Source organism: Notolepis coatsorum, assembly GCF_963971535.1.
Source record: "Notolepis coatsorum genome assembly, chromosome: 11".
NCBI classification, from domain to species: domain Eukaryota; kingdom Metazoa; phylum Chordata; class Actinopteri; order Aulopiformes; family Paralepididae; genus Notolepis; species Notolepis coatsorum.
The window spans coordinates 80,421,177-80,439,489 of NC_140175.1; the positions used below are offsets into that span (position 1 = coordinate 80,421,177).

Genomic DNA, 18,313 nt, shown 5'->3' on the forward strand with positions numbered 1-18,313 from the left:
TATGGTAAAACTAGTGAACAGTAGAGAATGTAGAGTGATTTTCTATCCAGAATGTGCTTTACTTTACTCATGACTGAAATGCTTCGTGATAGTTCACTGTCCATTCACTGTCTATGGAGAAGTTCTAGACTTTATACCTGATGACATCACAAGAGATAAATACATCAGACCGGTATAGGTATAGGATATAGTCAGCTGGCAGATCAGGTTCAGGGTCCTAGATGATTAATAATGACGCACTTCCTTATACTGTATATATGTGATTTGAATGCACATGCGTGTCAAAATGTCAGACTTTTACACGGTGTACCAAAGATCATTGGCTGTACGTGGCTTCACAGCCATATAATCAAATCTGTCATCAAGTGACTGAACTAGCTGCTGAAAATCCTACATCCTGCATCTTGAAGTAATAACCACACTACTACACTGACACTGGATGTCTCGCTGCATTGAAACATGAATAATCCATTCCCCGAAGATGGAATGTGATGTGATGGCGCCTCCTAGAGGAGGCTAAGAGGATGAGCGGGTCTCTGATGTCAAGAAAGCGTGATCAAAGTATCTCTGAAGTTCTGGAAAGAATTATCTTGATAATAGTTTTGTTCAAACTAAATTTGGGGGATGTGACTGACTACAGTGTAGCACATACTTAAAGCTAGGATGTCATCAAAACATCCACATACTGTATAATAACTGCATACTGGCTATGGAGATTCTCTATTGCTATGGCTCTAGGAGGTAGCACGTCGTCTGGTAATTGGAAGGTTCCCGGTTAGATTGCAGCTCCTCCCGGCAGCGTGTGGAAGTGTCCATGAGCAAGACACTTAAACCCTAACTGCTCCCGATGAGCAGGATAGCCCCTTGCATGGTGTGTGAATGTGTGAGTGAATGGGTGAATGTAAAAGCACTATATAAATGCAGTCCATTTACCATTTGCTATGGGAATACAGTAAAACACTGGAGAAAATAACCAATGACTATGAATAAGACCTGGGGAGTGAGGTTCCACCCATTGAAGATCAAAACTATTGTATTGCAGTCAAACCGTATTGTGTAGGTTCATACTCTTTGACAGAGGTATATATTATTTAATTCTTATACTATTACAACTAGGGATTATTGGCTTTTTTACCGATACCGATATACCGATATTGTCCAACTCTTAATTTCCGATACCGATATATGCAGGGTTCCCCCCCCCCCCCCCAAAAATGGAATAATTTCAGGTAATTAACATTACATATCTCTTGTTGTGGAATTAACACAACATTATGCATACTTTTGACAATAAATAAAATCAGAATTTGTTCTTACTTGCTTGCCTGGGTAAATAAAGGTTATAGAAATGTTAAATAAAAATGAAAACCGATATTTTCCGATATCACATTTTAATGCCGATATCGGCATCCCTAATTACAACCAATACAGGTCAATGTTTTAACTTAATCTTTGAGAGAATGTGTTTTATATAGTTACCCCGTTTCCATGGTAACTACTACAGCAGTGGTTCTCAACTGGTCTAGCCTCGGGACCCAACATTTTCCTTAGTCATTAAGTCGCGACCCAAATTTTTTAACCACTATGATTCATTTAAAAAAAAGATTTTTGCAGTAATACACAATCTTTCATGCACTTAAAAACATGCAATAAACACAAAAAAGTGCAACAAAAGTACAACTAGGGCTAAAAACCCAATGAAATAAAATAATAATAATAAATAAGATATGCTTCTTAGCAGACTTCCTAGCTTAACATCACAGGGAACTAATGGGATAACTGGGGATGTTGTTTGCTCCTGACAAGAGCAGTGGCGTCATTTCAGTAAAAGCCAAGGTATGGCAAGGAGGGAGGGTGGGGGGTTGAAGGGGGGGGGTTTCCCCCCTTGGTGTATTTTTTTTGTCAAATCAGTTGTGCAATAGTCACTTTTGGTGAGTTGTTTCTATACAATTCACTTATATGTCATTTAGGTATGACACAGGACTACAAAAGCATTTAGTATAGAAATGTGTCAACAGACTAAAGCAGAGAACCACGATATTTTGCATACAAATTATGCTGAGCAGCATGTAATATCATAACTGTCTATGTTATTTTTATTGCAATTGAGCCAATTTTCCATTAGGTACGGTTTTGAGGTGTGTTCAACAGAATGTAGTATCAAAAACACGTTCACAAAAAGTATGGGTTACTGAATGCTGAACTGCACTGTTATAATCACTAAGCCATTGTAAGACTGCACCTGTGTCCCTGTATCACTTGTCTCTGCTGCCCTTTGACTAAAAAACTTTGTATGTCCATTTTCCTTTTTTTCCCCTGGCAGCATATTTGACCTATAGTAAAAACCTAGTAAAAGTGAGATAATTGACTATATCAAAACATGCTAGGGCTGTACCGAATAGTTGAATAATGTTGACATTACATTTTATTTTTAATAAATCTTTTGAATTTAAAAAAAAATATTAAGGTTCGCCTCCCTGTTCGAGCCCAGCGCTCCACATTGCTTTCAGTTTAGCTGGTCGTCCGCACTAATACACATTGGCAGTATTAGGGGGAGGGAAACTGATGGGTGGGGATCGGGCGTTGTGGACAGTGACTCCTACAGGTCGGTTGGTGCGCCTGCGCAGTAGAATCAGGAAGCGACGGGGGCGGCGCCCCTCCAAAGCCCAGACCCCTGACGCTGAAAGATCGCGCCTCGCAGGTGAAAAGATGCGACTGCCGTTACCTCGAGTATCGGAGGGGACTCGTGCTATGTATGGCTTAGTCCACATTGCAGCCGGCTTGTGGGAGGCAAGAAACAGCGTTCGAGACAGGGGAGGGTTGAATTGGATGATACGAAAATTGGGATGGGAGAAAAATAGAAAATGGGAGAAAAAGTGGATAAAAAAAAAGATCACCTGACTCCTACCTCATCAATCAACTATAGCTCAGGATCACCTGACTCCTACCTCATCAATCAACTATAGCTCAGGATCACCTGACTCCTACCTCATCAATCAACTATAGCTCAGGATCACCTGACTCCTACCTCATCAATCAACTATAGCTCAGGATCACCTGACTCCTACCTCATCAATCAACTATAGCTCAGGATCACCTGACTCGTACCTCATCAATCAACTATAGCTCAAGATCACATAACTCCTACCTCATCAATCAACTATAGCTCAGGATCACCTGACTCCTACCTCATCAATCAACTATAGCTCAGGATCACCTGACTCGTACCTCATCAATCAACTATAGCTCAGGATCACCTGACTCGTACCTCATCAATCAACTATAGCTCAAGATCACATAACTCCTACCTCATCAATCAACTATAGCTCAAGATCACCTAACTCCTACCTCATCAATCATCTGTGCAGTTCTGTAAGTATTATGTTAATACTAAACAACTATTTTGTTTTTGTAACCTTGTATCTGTCGGTAGTAAACTTCCTAGGAGGCAGTATGAATGTTCAGACCTGGTTGCGGATGTATCCGTGTACACTGTCCTTCTGCAGCTGTAAGGCCTGGAAGGCTGTTATCTGCATCTCCTCCTAAAAGCACACAAGACAAACATTTTACTCATCATATGTAGTGAACGTACAATGAGTTTGTCTCTGTAATAATTAGGGATGTCCGATATTATCGGCCTACCAATATTATCGGCCGATATCGGCATTAAAATGTGATATCGGAAAATATCTGTATCGGTTTTCAAAAAAAATATATATATATATTTTTTTACATTTCTATAACCTTTATTTACCCAGGCAAGCAAGTAAGAACAAATTCTGATTTTATTGATTGTCAAAAGTATGCATAATGTTGTGTTAATTCCACAACAAGAGATATGTAATGTTAATTACCTGAAATTATTCCATTTTTTGGGGGGGGGAAACCCTGCATATATCGGTATCGGAAATTAAGAGTTGGACAATATCGATGTATCGGTATCGGTAAAAAAGCCAATATCGAGCATCCCTAGTAATAATGGTGCAAAGACACGTCAACAACTTAGAGAGTTCCTCGGTATGACAAACAGACATGGTGAAATAACAGGAAATCACAAACAATGCAGAGGGACAGGATGACAAATAAAACATTTATTTATACGAATAATGATTATTTGTATCTGTGATAACTATAGGTATTTTCAATATAGGCTATTTGTTGGAAAATCCTACTCATAGCTGGTTTAAAGGTTTCCCTAGACTTGGTATGTATTGGGCAGTCAGGAATATTATTTAGGCTCTTGGGTGTGGGGTAGCCACCAGGCAGGAAACTAAATCATTCATTTGAAATGCTGTGTTGCTACAGCCATTAAAAAACACTGTTTAATACAAGGGAAGAAATAGGTGGAAAATGTATTATTTAGATTAGATTTAGACTAGTTTCTTAGCAAAAACGTGTTACACAGATTCAAGAAAGTGTTACAACCACAGCCTCTCTCTCTCTCTCCTGTCTGGCAGCAGGTATCCACGCCCTTATATGGGCAGCTTCCTGTCTCTTCATTCCCACGCTGTCTACCTGGGTCAACCTACACACCTGAGACTCATCAGGTCATCACCGAGCCTGGATATGAGGCCTGCGCCCCTGCCACATCCCCGTCCGAGTGTTGCTTCACCTACCGTGGTACTAGGACTCTAACCTATATGCTTCCTCTGTCTTTGAACCTGCCTGTTGTAACTTAGCTCTCTCTGTGTGTAGGATCACACCCCCCCGGACTACTCCCCACCTGTGGACCTCTCCAGCCTGGACACTGCCTGGGGTCACATGGAGTGACCTTCCTCTCCCTTGTTGCACATTTCAGTAATTCAACCTTGTCAAGCCTGGTACCTATTAAATACCCTAAACCGCCTCATTCTCCTGTACCTTGTGTTCTGCTCTTGGGTTCAAACCTAGACGCCACCCTAACAGAAAGTCGTATAAAATTGTTGAAAAGATACAAACTATGGGACCTAAAGGAACTCTACTCAAAGAAAGTAAACAGTAATTGTAGTTGTCTTTTTGGAGGGCAGTTTATTTGTGTTAAGTAGCTAGTAGTCTAATGAACTACATTTAAATGTCTCTAGAATTCCCTAGAAGTCTGTAAATGTCTTGTATACAGCACGACTCCACCCACCTCGAGAAAAAAAACTAAAAGAAACACTTGATAGTTTGTGTAGTTTGTGTCCAAGGTGTGTGTGCATGTGTGCGTGTGTGCGTGTGTGTGTGTGTGTGTGTGTGTGTGTGTGTGTGTGTGTGTGTGCGTGCGTGCGTGCGTGTGTTTACCTCCTCTAAGATATGGGTGATGGCTTTGGATTTTTCTAGTAGTTGAAGAGAGAACACCTGGTCAAACCTCCTGTCTGAACTCTCCAGACTTTGGGAGAGAGAGATGGGGGGAGAGAGAGAGAGAAAGAACAAGGTAACTTGATGATGTTCTTCAGAGGATCTTACTACTTAGTTTAAATCAAGCATAAAATATGTTAATATACAGTGTGTGGCAGGTGTGTCTGGCACTTTGTGGACTCTAATCCAAAATGTCTTGCAGTGCTGTGAGCAAATTCATATAGGTGGAATAGAACCCCTAACCCTGGCAGTGTTAGTGCCTTGCTCTACCAATTGAACTACACACGGAATTTAACCCATAACCCTGGCAGGGTTTGTGCCTTGCTCTACCCCTTGAGCAACACAGGGAATGGAATCCCTAACCCTGGCGGTGTTAGTGCCTTGCTCTACCCATTGAACTACACAGGGAATGGAACCCCTAACCGTGGTGGTGTTAGGACCTTGCTCTACCCAGTGAGCTACACTGAGAATATAACCCCTAACCCTGGCGGTGTTAGTGCCTTGCTCTACCCATTGAACCATACAGGGAATTGAACCCCTAACCCTGGCAGTGTTAGTGCCTTGCTTTATCCATTGAGCAACACATGGTGTAACTGAGGGGTACAATTCCCTGACTGTATTGTTAGATATGATATTTAATACCACTACCTCATGTACTTTAACTTCTGGCCACCCAGTACAAGATATAAGTATGATGAACACTTTCCCACCTGATGAAACGAATCCACACAAATGTACCAAATCGAAGGTTTAATACAGCAAAGGGTGTATACAACGATCACTTAATTACATTTATGATTTGAAATATGAAATATGCACTTTTATGGCAAATGAGTATTCGTAGGTAAATCAACATTGAATGTCCAATCTCTGGTTACGCAGGGAGTAAGTATACAACCTGGAATATTTAGGAAACGATAGCGATGGTACTTAGATGATTATAGCTGGATACACTAAGGGGGGGGGGGGGTCCCGCTGGTTGTAAGACAGTAGGAGGGGGGGGTTAGAGAAGCCGCTGGCGGTATCCCATCTGGCCGACGGTGTCTTGGGAGAATCCAAAGTCTTGGACACGGTGCCCACAGAACCTCGGACCGCAGACGAATACAGCTGGACCCTCTGTGGACGGTATCTGCCGGTCCACAACGGAGAGACGTGAGGCGACCTCACGTGTAGAGCGCCGTCTCACCTGGAGACCTCTTCGGGGGGTAATTCCAACACTCCGCAGTGTTGGCCTTTATCCATGGAATAATCAAAGCACACAAAGCATAATCCAAGCCGTGGAAGGCTCGCCGTCGTCCGGGTAGAGTAATCCAATATACAGGTCCAGTCGCTCTTGGCCCGGAGCTCCTCGGATGCAATCACCACTAGGGGTCTGACCAGCCTGGTTAAGCGTCCAGATAACGTCAGGAACGATGGGGGTACTGATAACTTTAGAACTCTAACCGAACGATGCACCATACATAAATAGACTATTATTAGCTTAATAGAATACGTCCAACTCGACGGTATAGTGCCAAACTATGACTATTCAACTATTAATCTACACGATATCTCAATGCCTATTCTGGGGCCAAGTAGGCCTTACTACACCGCACGTGCGTCGTGGGGAGGCTTTGCGTCTGTCACTCTGTTGGAGGGTAAAGAACTGGACTAAAAAAAGTTCTACTTTACTTGCGCCATATATATATGCGCTATGAACAAATAGTACCATTCGTATTTCGCCCGACATATTACTGCGCGGAACCGGGGGTTGCCACGACATGTTAGGCGGCACGATTGAACTTGGACCTAGGGGTATGGCAACCTGGCGCCAGGTTCTCGTCCAATGGTAGAATGAAACTATTATGGGCTGTTTAGTAGACTAAAGGGATATTCAATGCATATTGTACAAGGAATATACAGGGGATATCAAACGATATACAAATACAATTAAATATATATATATAAATAAATATACATATTCGGTTTAATCTGATCCTTCACAACAGCCGCCCCCTAATTAGTCCCACCTAATTAGCTAAGCAGAGACAGATTAACCGCACTGTCTACCACTCAAGGTCCGCTGTAAGGGTCAGTCAACTCACAAAGTCATAGGGTCATGGTCATCATCGATAGTATCTGGGAGTCGGGGCAGTTCTATGAGCCTCGCCACGGGACGTGTGTAGGTGCGCCCTTGGACGAGTACTTCAGCTGCTCGGACCTTGCCATCGGCACCGGTGATCACTTTGCTTACGCGGCCAGCCGGCCACATAGCTCTGGGTAGTGACTGGTCAATAATCATGACGACTGTTCCTTCTGTCAAATTGTCTCTCTCTTTTACCCACTTCTGGCGGGTCTGTAGAGACGGTAGGTAGTGAAGTAGGAAGCTGCTCCAAAACTTGTCAGCTAGTACTTGGCTGTACCTCCACATTCTTCGGCCGTTCGCTTCTTCAGGCCTGTACATTGTCTGGGGTAGCGCGGGGTCCAGCCGCCCCATTAGGAGTGTGTTGGGGGTGACTGGGTCGACATCTGCTACATCACTGGAGACGTAACCGAGGGGCTTTGAGTTCAATACTCCCTCGATCTCCGTGAGGATTGTCATTAGGACTTCCTCCGCCACAGTCTGGGCTCCGAGTACGGCGTACAGGGCTGTCTTTATAGAACGTACTTCTCGTTCCCAGGTTCCACCGAAGTGGGGTGCGTTCGGGGGATTAAACTGGAAGTCAATCTGGGCTGGAGCGAGGTGGGTCTTAAGTTCTGGGCCCATAGCTTGGAAGCTCTCTCTCAGCTCTCTTTCTCCGCCTTTGAAGTTGGTCCCGTGATCAGACAACAATGTAGACGGTTTCCCTTTCCGTGATGTGAATCTCCGGAAGGCCATAAGGAATGAGTCTGTGCTCATGGTCGGAAGGAGCTCGATATGTATCGCTCTGGTGGTCATGCATTTGAATACAATACCCCACCGCTTCTCGGTGCCTCTTCCTCTCTTTATATACAACGGGCCAAAGCAGTCCATGCCTGTGGAGTGGAATGGCTTGTCGCCGATTCGGAGGCGACAGGGGGGTAAGTCAGCCATCCGTGGTATGCTGGGCTGCGCGCGCCACTTACGGCAGTCTAGACAGGTTCGCTGGAAGCGCCGTACTGCTTCTCTCCCTTGCAATATCCAATAACGACGTCTGATCTCCGCGAAGACTCTCTCTGCTCCTGCGTGGTGTACATCCTCGTCGTATTTCTTTATGATCAGCTCTGTGACCTTGTGTCGGCTGTTCAAGACGATCGGGTACTTAATGTCATCTGGTAGATCGGGGGCTCTCCGCAGGCGACCACCCACTCTGATGAGATTATGGGCGTCACTCTCTGGTGCCAGGTGAATCAGTCTGCTGTCTGATGGGACGGGGTTTCCTCCCTGTAGACAGTCTAGCTCATCGGGGAACGAGTCTCTCTGGGCTCGCTGTAGTAGAAGAAGTTCTGCTTCTTCGTAGTCAGCTGCTGACATGTCAGTGGTGGACTGAATCTCTGGGTGGTGCCGCAGGAATGTTCTTTGTTGCGCACTCTCTAGGGTAATGCAGTCATCTATGTTGGGGTCTGTGGAGGCGACAGTGCTCAGTCCACAGAACATAGGTTTCTTGTTCTCAGCCTCCTCGTTACTTGCTTCCCTCGGGGTGGGCGTAGGCCAATCTCCTTCCGGGAGCTTGAGGAATGCTGGTCCGTCACTGTAGATGTTGCGACGGGTTAGGTCATCCAGAGACATTCCCCGGGTGATGACGTCAGCTGGGTTGTGTTTGGTGTCCACATACCGCCAGCTTGCTTCTTCTGTTAATTCTTGAATCTCGGTGACTCTGACTCCCACGAAGACCTTGTATCTGCATGAATCAGACTTGATCCATGTGAGTACTGTCGTGGAATCTGACCACAAGATTGTTCTATGCACCGGAATGGTGAGTTCACGTTGGATTAACGTGGCTAGATGCGCTCCTGCGAGGGCTGCGCAGGGCTCTAGACGTGGGATAGATTGTTGCTTACGTGGGGCTATTCTTGAGCGGGCCAGGATGAAAGCAGTGTGTATCTTTCCTCCCATCTCTTGGGCACGCAAATAGGCCACCGATCCATAGGCTACTTCGGAGGCGTCGCTGAAGACGTGTAGCTCAATCTCGCATGTCTCTGGCCTCACTGTGGATGGGAAGTAGCTGCGGCGTATATTGACACCTGGGAGTGAGCGGAGTTCCGTCTCCCACTCTCTCCATGTTGAGGCAAGGTGTGCGGGTATTGGGTCGTCCCAGCCCTGGTCCTTGTCCCATAGTGCTCGTACAATCATCTTTGCCCTGGTGGTGTAAGGTAGAATACATCCCAACGGGTCATATTGTCTGGCGAGTGTTCTGTACACACTCCGTCTGGTGGTCGGTATCGTCGCCGACCTTCCTTGCTCTGGAGCCAAGGGTTTGTGTCTATAGTGGAGCGAGTCTGTTTTGAAGCGCCAGACTAGTCCTAGTGTCATTTCTTGGGCTTCTCCTGGGATTGTCGCCATCCAGGTCTCGCTGCTGGCAGCCTTGTCCGCGGAGGAGAGGCTGCGCAATACGTGCAGGTCGCTGCTGGCCCACTGCCTGAGATCAAAGCCGCCTTTGATTAGGGAGGCGCGTAACTTGATTAGGAGAGCCTCGGCTTCTTCTTGAGTCGAGACGCTTTGTAAACAGTTGTCCACGTAGAAACTGTTCTTCACACTGTGTTGGACCTCTTCATCTGCTGCTGGGTCCTCTGTGACGTGTTTCTGTAGTGCAAATGTAGCACAGCACGGGCTGCATGTGGTTCCGAAGGGGAGTACTTCCCACTGGTAGATGGATGGGTTCTCATCTCCGATCTTCTCTCTCCATAGGAACCGTAGCAGAGGCTTGTCCTCCTCTACTAGTCTCACCTGCAAGAACATCCCTTTGATATCCCCGCTTATAGCCACCTTGTCCTGGCGGAAGCGCAGTAGCACGCCTAGTAGGGAGGGGCCGAGTGTGGGGCCGGGCAAGAGCTCTTTATTCAGATTTTGGGATCCGATCTGGTAGCTGCAGTTAAACACAATGCGATCCTTGCCGTTGTGATGGACCTTGTGATGCGGCACGTACCATGATTCGGTCGTCTGATCGGCCTCTTTAATGTCAATCTTTGTTACGTGTCCCGCTGTGATTAGCTTCTCAATCTCAGCTCGGTACACACTCTCTTGAGCGGGGTCTTTGGCTAGGCGCCGCTCTGTGTTCAGTAGATAGCGCTCCGTGGCGTCTTTCTTTGCGTGAAAGGTGGGCATTCCCTCTCGCCTCAGGAGTGGAGTTGCGTATCTCATCACTCCGCCGACTGTGACTCTCTTTGTCCCCTGCTCGAGTAGGTTGATGGCGTAAATGTCTTCTTTAGAGCGAATATCTTTCTTTTCGTTCTTAAAGGGCATTGTCTCTAGGGTCCATAGCCTCTCGACATGCTGCAGGAGAGTGGTGTCTTCTTCTGTCGTTCTGGAGTGGAAGCAGCTAGTGGCTGCTGTTCGGTTGAGAGATTTAGCGAGGGGGCCTTGGAGGGTCCACCCTAGGCGGGTCTCGACTGCTGCAGGACAGCCTCGGGGGCCTGTATGGACCCGGTCAATCGGGACTATGAGTTCTGCATGGTCGGAGCCTATCAACAGGGTCGGGGTAGCGCCGTCTATGAGCGGGATAGGTAATTGGCGCAGGTGCACATATTTATCCATCAACTTGGTGACAGGGTAGGTGTACTGCGATAGTCCTATTTCTTGGCTGGTGAAAGCATTTGTGATCTTGTACCGTCGCTCTGGCTGCCCGTTGGCTGCGATGGTGAAGGAGACATTCTCGCCCTTTATCGTCTTTAAATCTCTTCTTATTGTCCGAATCGTCATTTCGTTCTTGCTCCCCCGCAGTCCCAACTGGGTCGCAGCGGAGGCGAGCAGAAGGGTCTTCTCTGACCCGTCATCAAGGACGGCGTAAGTGTCCATGACTTTATCTTGGTAGCTCAATGTCACACGGACTACCTTTAAGAGCACTTGGGCTCCGCTGCTGCTGGCGGGGTCAATGTACATGACGCTTGCCTTGGTGCCGCTCCGTGGTGCAGGTATAGGCCGTCTTCCGTTACTATCGTGTAGTATATCTAGATGGGCTCCATCGCACCGGCTGCACCTTTTCTTTAGGCGGCATTCGGCTGCCATGTGGGGCCGCGCACATCGATAACAGCGCCGGTTGGACTTTATCCATTGACTCACTTCTTCTGCATTCATCTTTGTGAATGAGTCACATTGTGACAGCCAGTGTTCTTTCTCACAGTAGGGACACGCTATCTTCCACTTCTCTTTTCTCGAGGGGGTGCTGTGACTCTTACTGCTCGGTACTGACTCTGATTGGTGCATGACAGTCACCGATCTTCTTCCATCATTTATTCTCCTGGGTCCCTCTCTGGAGCTTGGCGTGCTCCGCCCGAAGGTGTCCAGTCGTAAGCTGCTGACTTCTCTCGCCAGGAAGTCGGCTAGATCAAGGAGGGATGGCTCGGGGCCGTCGGGATCCCGGTAATCCCTCTGCCGCCTAAAGCGCTCCTGTCTTGCGGGTGGCAGCTTCTCCAAAATCCTCTCGCCGTTAGAGTTGGCGTATAGCTCATGCATGCCCTTCTCCCGTTGCGCTCCCAGTATCCCCACCAGGGACTGCAGTTTGATTGACAGGTCGTCTAGTGAGCGATTGTCTGTGGCTGGGGGTAGGCGATCAATATGCCTTATCTCCTGGATTACGTAATCCCATATACGTCCATATCTCTGATCCAGCGCTGCAAGGGCCGCTGTGTATGGAGTCGAAGAGGTAGCATAGGCTAGCGCTATATTGTGCGCTCGCGGTACTTTCAGGTGCTTCAGTAATATTGCATACTTGTGGCGTTCATCAGCGACATCCACCATCATTGTCTCTAAGCACATCCGGAGCTCCGTGTACTGTGCTCGACTCTCATAGGCGAAGTCTGGGAATGACGGTGTGGCATTGTATGACGCCGTGGATGGCTGATACATCGGCGAGCGTTGGGGGAGAGACCTCCTGGGCGAGTCCCCTCTTGCGCCTCGCTGTGGGCTGGTACTGGCAGGGTACCATGGCCCGCTGGTCCAGGTACTGTTCCTCGGGGCTGGTCGTGCGTCGTGCTCACCCGTGAATAGAGTCGGGGGTCTGTAGCGCAGCGCCGCGGGGGTATAGCCTGGACTGTATGGGACCTCCTGGTCCGGTGGAGTACTGTGCTGTCGTCGGGCTTGGTTCTCCTCTTCTCCCTCTTCTTCCTCTATCAGATCTTCCAGATCCTGTAATCGTTTATTTAGCTTCTCCGCAGTGTATGCCGCTCCTTCCTTGTAGCTGGGTCTCGCTTGGACCGGTATGGGAAGGGGGTCTGCGGGGGGTCTAGACTCGGTCTGTTGGTCAAGTTCAGGGTCGCTTGCTCGTTGTGGTGACGCTGCCCTTGACTGTTGTCTCGACGAGTTCCTTGAGCCCCTGGCGGAGGGAGAGGGAGTTGTCCTTTTGATCAGCTGCTCTATTAGTTGCGCTTGTAGTCTGTCGCGCTCTGCGTCTCTTTGGGCACCGGCAGCGGCACGCTGGGCGTCGGCCCGGTCTCTTGCCATATTCTCTTCTGTCTGGAAGCGTCTCATCTCCAGGCGTGTGCGCTGTTCTTCGCTCCGTTGTTGCGCTTGGAGGTGTTCGCGCTCGCTGGTCGCCTGTGCTTGGAGACGTTCGCGCTCGCTAAGCGTCTGTGCTTGGAGCCGATCGCGTTCGGTAGAGGCTGTCAGGCTGACGAGGAATGCCTGTTGTAGCATCCTCTCCGCTTCGCTGGGGGAAGGCGGTTGTGGAGGTGAGCCGCTCCTGCGTGAGCCGCTCCTGGGGGTACTCGTTGGGGAGTCCTGGAGCTCTAGTTCCTCGGCGCTCTCCTCCTCTTCTTCCGTGCAGAGTTCTCTCTCTGTCGGGTTGTCTTCCTCCCGGGGCTGGTCGGGGACTACTTCTTGGTCGTTAAGGTCAGACATAATTTTACTTTCTACTTTTACCGCGTTTACCGTTTGTCGAAGGCTAGGTAGTTGACTGACAGTGTAAGCCTCTAAGTACTGAGGTGTCTGTCGTCTGCGCCGCGGGCGTTCTAGGTTAGGAGGATCGTTTCGTGGAGTGTTCATCATAGGCCATTTCGATATTAATAACACTATATTAATATTACACTAGTTACCCTCCGGCTCGAAGGACCAATTGTAACTGAGGGGTACAATTCCCTGACTGTATTGTTAGATATGATATTTAATACCACTACCTCATGTACTTTAACTTCTGGCCACCCAGTACAAGATATAAGTATGATGAACACTTTCCCACCTGATGAAACGAATCCACACAAATGTACCAAATCGAAGGTTTAATACAGCAAAGGGTGTATACAACGATCACTTAATTACATTTATGATTTGAAATATGAAATATGCACTTTTATGGCAAATGAGTATTCGTAGGTAAATCAACATTGAATGTCCAATCTCTGGTTACGCAGGGAGTAAGTATACAACCTGGAATATTTAGGAAACGATAGCGATGGTACTTAGATGATTATAGCTGGATACACTAAGGGGGGGGGGGGGGTCCCGCTGGTTGTAAGACAGTAGGAGGGGGGGGTTAGAGAAGCCGCTGGCGGTATCCCATCTGGCCGACGGTGTCTTGGGAGAATCCAAAGTCTTGGACACGGTGCCCACAGAACCTCGGACCGCAGACGAATACAGCTGGACCCTCTGTGGACGGTATCTGCCGGTCCACAACGGAGAGACGTGAGGCGACCTCACGTGTAGAGCGCCGTCTCACCTGGAGTCCTCTCCGGGGGGTAATTCCAACACTCCGCAGTGTTGGCCTTTATCCATGGAATAATCAAAGCACACAAAGCATAATCCAAGCCGTGGAAGGCTCGCCGTTGTCCGGGTAGAGTAATCCAATATACAGGTCCAGTCGCTCTTGGCCCGGAGCTCCTCGGATGCAATCACCACTAGGGGTCTGACCAGCCTGGTTAAGCGTCCAGATAACGTCAGGAACGATGGGGGTACTGATAACTTTAGAACTCTAACCGAACGATGCACCATACATAAATAGACTATTATTAGCTTAATAGAATACGTCCAACTCGACGGTATAGTGCCAAACTATGACTATTCAACTATTAATCTACACGATATCTCAATGCCTATTCTGGGGCCAAGTAGGCCTTACTACACCGCACGTGCGTCGTGGGGAGGCTTTGCGTCTGTCACTCTGTTGGAGGGTAAAGAACTGGACTAAAAAAAGTTCTACTTTACTTGCGCCATATATATATGCGCTATGAACAAATAGTACCATTCGTATTTTGCCCGACATATTACTGCGCGGAACCGGGGGTTGCCACGACATGTTAGGCGGCACGATTGAACTTGGACCTAGGGGTATGGCAACCTGGCGCCAGGTTCTCGTCCAATGGTAGGATGAAACTATTATGGGCTGTTTAGTAGACTAAAGGGATATTCAATGCATATTGTACAAGGAATATACAGGGGATATCAAACGATATACAAATACAATTAAATATATATATATAAATAAATATACATATTCGGTTTAATCTGATCCTTCACAACACATGGAATGGAACCCCTAACCCTGGTGGTGTTAGTGCCTTGCTCTACCCAGTGAGCTACACATGGAATTGAACTCCTAACCCTGGCAGTGTTAGTGCCTTGCTCTACCCATTGAGCTGCATGGGGAATATAACCCCTAACCCTGGCAGTTTTAGTGCCTTGCTTTACCCATTGAGCAACACATGGAATGGAACCCCTAACCCTGGTGGTGTTAGTGCCTTGCTCTACCCAGTGAGCTACACAGGGAATTGAACCCCTAACCCTGGTGGTGTTAGTGCCTTGCCATACTAATGTGGTAATGTGTGCGTGTGTGCGTGTGTGTGTGTGTGCGTGTGCGTGTGTGTGTGCGTGTGTGTGTGTGTGTGTGTGTCAGACCTCCTGGAGGCCTCTGAGACAAGGCTCTGCCTGCGGAAGTCGCTGGCCTCCTGCAGGAGGCGCATGGAGCTGCTCTCTGACAACATCTTCCGCATGGCCACTGAGGAGGGGGGGGGGGGGAGAGAGGGAGAGAGAGAGAGAGAGAGAGAGAGAGAGAGAGAGAGGGAGAGAGAGAGAGAGAGAGAGAGAGAGTCGTTATATTTTGTCAGATGCAAAAAAAAAGGTCTTTGTCTCGGCTACCAGCCATTGAAAAACACATATCGGTCGACTGCCAGTCATGACTCATGACTGTAAGAAATTAGTTGCAGGACCTACTGTCATACCGATAAAACTCACCTGCAATCTCTCTCTTCCTGAGCGAGTCGGATTCCTCCTGTGTGATGGCCGTCAGGTGCTCTGTACGAATCCTGCAAAGGGACAGTAGACTTAATATCCACTGTTCACTATGGACACAATGCTAACAGTAAGTACTATATACCGTAATTCCTCTAATAGTAACCCCGGGCTTGTATTTGTTTCAACTGTAGCGGGTACCAGGCTTGTATTAGGAGGAGGCCTGTATAAGAGGGAGGCCTATATTTCAAATTTTCAAACGGATCATAATGAATAAATCAACATTTTGTGTCAGTTTGAACCCAGTAAAATGTACTGGGTTCATTTATTGAAACCAAGTACTGTATGAAATAGTAAACAGTGCAATTACAGGTGGTCACTGGTCATTTCAACGTTTTCAAAGTGAAATCAAGTAACTAGCTCAGTATGCAGCTCAGTATATTAGTAACCCGGCTTGTATTAGGAGGCCGGCTTATAATTGCTTAGCTCAAGAGCGCACCCGGCCATTAATAGAGACCCGGCTTGTATTTGAGACCCGGTTACTATTAGAGGAATTACGGTATTCGGTTAGATTCATTCAACAGAAATAAGTTGGCATCTAACCAGAGTGCAAATGTAACAGTAAAGTGCAATGCAATAACAATAATGTGCAAGTAATTAAGCTGGAATATATATAGATGAGTACTACTGAGTAATAATTGCTAATCTGATGTATGTAGAGTGTGTTACAGTATTATGTATAGTGATACAGGTATAAACACACTATGGTAGTAAGCCATTATATGGGTAGACTAGTTTGAGGTAGGTTTTTATGATTACAGTGTAAGGCAGTTGTAAACAGTGAATATATATATATAATGTAATGCAGTTATACTGTATACTGTTAATGCAGTTTATCACATTTACAATAATAAAAATGAGTACTATTCATACTGACCTTATTTAAAGGAGACATGGTATAGAAAATGGGTTTTGCCTTTGCATGGATTGAAATGTTATTTAGGTGCTGAGGGAAGATGACATATGACATATGAACTCCTTGCCAGGGTTTTAAGTCTTCAATTGAACAAGCCTAAACAAGCAGTATTATGCCTTGATGATGTCACAATGGGTACACAAGCAATAAATTAGCTTTGATTAATCAATTAACTGTGCTTTCTGGAGCCTGGATCACTGCTTACCTAATGTACTGCTCAGTTTGTAAAGGTTTCTTACTCTTGAGTGTGGGGTAGCCCAGCAGGGAATGACATAATCAATTTAAAATGCTATGTGTTGCTACACCCACCAAAAACATTGGACCTCATTCGCGAATGGAGAAAGTTACCAACAAATTTCTCCGTAACTCGATTTACAAACTTTTTTGGCATTCTCAAATGGCTTCTTTTCGTAAATTTGTTCGTAGCTACGAACATGATTTATAAACTCGAAAAGGAAGTTGTAAATCGGACAGACTGGTGTATGCCCGTGTTTTTAACGGCTTCATTTGGGTGAAATCCTTGGGGATTGTGTTCACTTCGATTCTATAGACATCCTCGGAATTAAATTATTATAATAATAAATACGACTATATCTGGATGTATTGGTGTGCTCACAATCCTTTTGATCCCGTCCAGTCTGGTCGAAGATGCCCCTGACACAGAAAGAATCGTGACTATATATAGAGACCCAAATGTTCTAGAAGATTCGGTTATGACATCATACAGTGACATCACGAATGTTCCAGAACGTTCTATCATGATGTCATACTGTGGTTCTAGAATGTTCTATGTTCTAGAAAGGCTATTATGACATCACCACAACGCTCTAGAAGGTTCTAGGTTCCAGAATGCCCTATTATGACAAATACGACAGTTCAATGACTTTATCTAAATCCAATCAATAATAATAATAATAATAACCAAAACACTCATATGGCCTTTACACAACCTATGATCACAAGTTCACAACAACACAAGTTTACACAACAGAAACTGGCATCGGCCAATCAGAGAGCGTCTCCGCAAAATGCGGCTACGGAAAAAAGTACTGGCATCGCGTCGGCCAATCAGAGAGCGTCTCCGCGAAATGCGGCTACGGAAATTCTTGACGCTGCTGCTGCCTAGACCGCTTCAAATCGCGCCCGGATTCCAACATAATAGTCATATTTCAACGCACAACGCGTTACGCACTGATTGGCTGTGACGGATACAGCGATCAAACTGTGACGCGCACTCAGAGCGCTATCGCGTCTAGCCCCGGGCCGAGAAATACAAAAAAATTAAAAAATAAAAAAGCGAGTCACTTCCTGTTCAGGAAAACGAGTATTTTTTCTTTTATATAGTAACGTTATATTGTGCATTGGAAACACAAACATACTTAAAATGAGTAAATATTATTCATTTTAAACATGTTTATATTATTTATAGGGCTATAAAACTAAAAACTAAAAAATTATTTTTCTTGTTCTCTCATATAACCAGGGCAGGGCCTGAGGGGGGGCGGCGCCCTAGCGCCCCCCAGTGGCGGCCGCCACTGATGCAAGGCTTCTATCCTCACTACAGCCGACCAGTGGGAGGCATAGTCTAGCAACGTTCAAGACAGGGGAGGGGAGAATTGCTGATACGAAATTGGGATGGGAGAAAAATAGAAAAAATAAGGAGAAAAAAGTGGATTAAAAAAAAGTGTTGAAAGCAAGGGTAAAAA

At 46.4% G+C, this 18,313-nt stretch overlaps 1 protein-coding gene across 3 annotated transcripts in view; it reads right to left on the reverse strand.

Annotated features, from left to right (window-relative positions):
- lrsam1 (leucine rich repeat and sterile alpha motif containing 1) overlaps nucleotides 1–18,313 on the reverse strand; it is an 85,387-nt gene that overhangs the window by 19,812 nt on the left and 47,262 nt on the right. For all 3 annotated transcript variants that reach the window (XM_084324237.1, XM_084324236.1, XM_084324235.1), the window contains 4 exons: nucleotides 15,635–15,705; nucleotides 15,299–15,398; nucleotides 5,260–5,347; nucleotides 3,468–3,542 (listed from right to left, as the gene is read on the reverse strand). In XM_084324237.1, coding sequence (XP_084180363.1) covers nucleotides 3,468–3,542; nucleotides 5,260–5,347; nucleotides 15,299–15,398; nucleotides 15,635–15,705 — 334 coding nt within the window. The remainder of the gene's footprint in view (nucleotides 1–3,467; nucleotides 3,543–5,259; nucleotides 5,348–15,298; nucleotides 15,399–15,634; nucleotides 15,706–18,313) is intronic.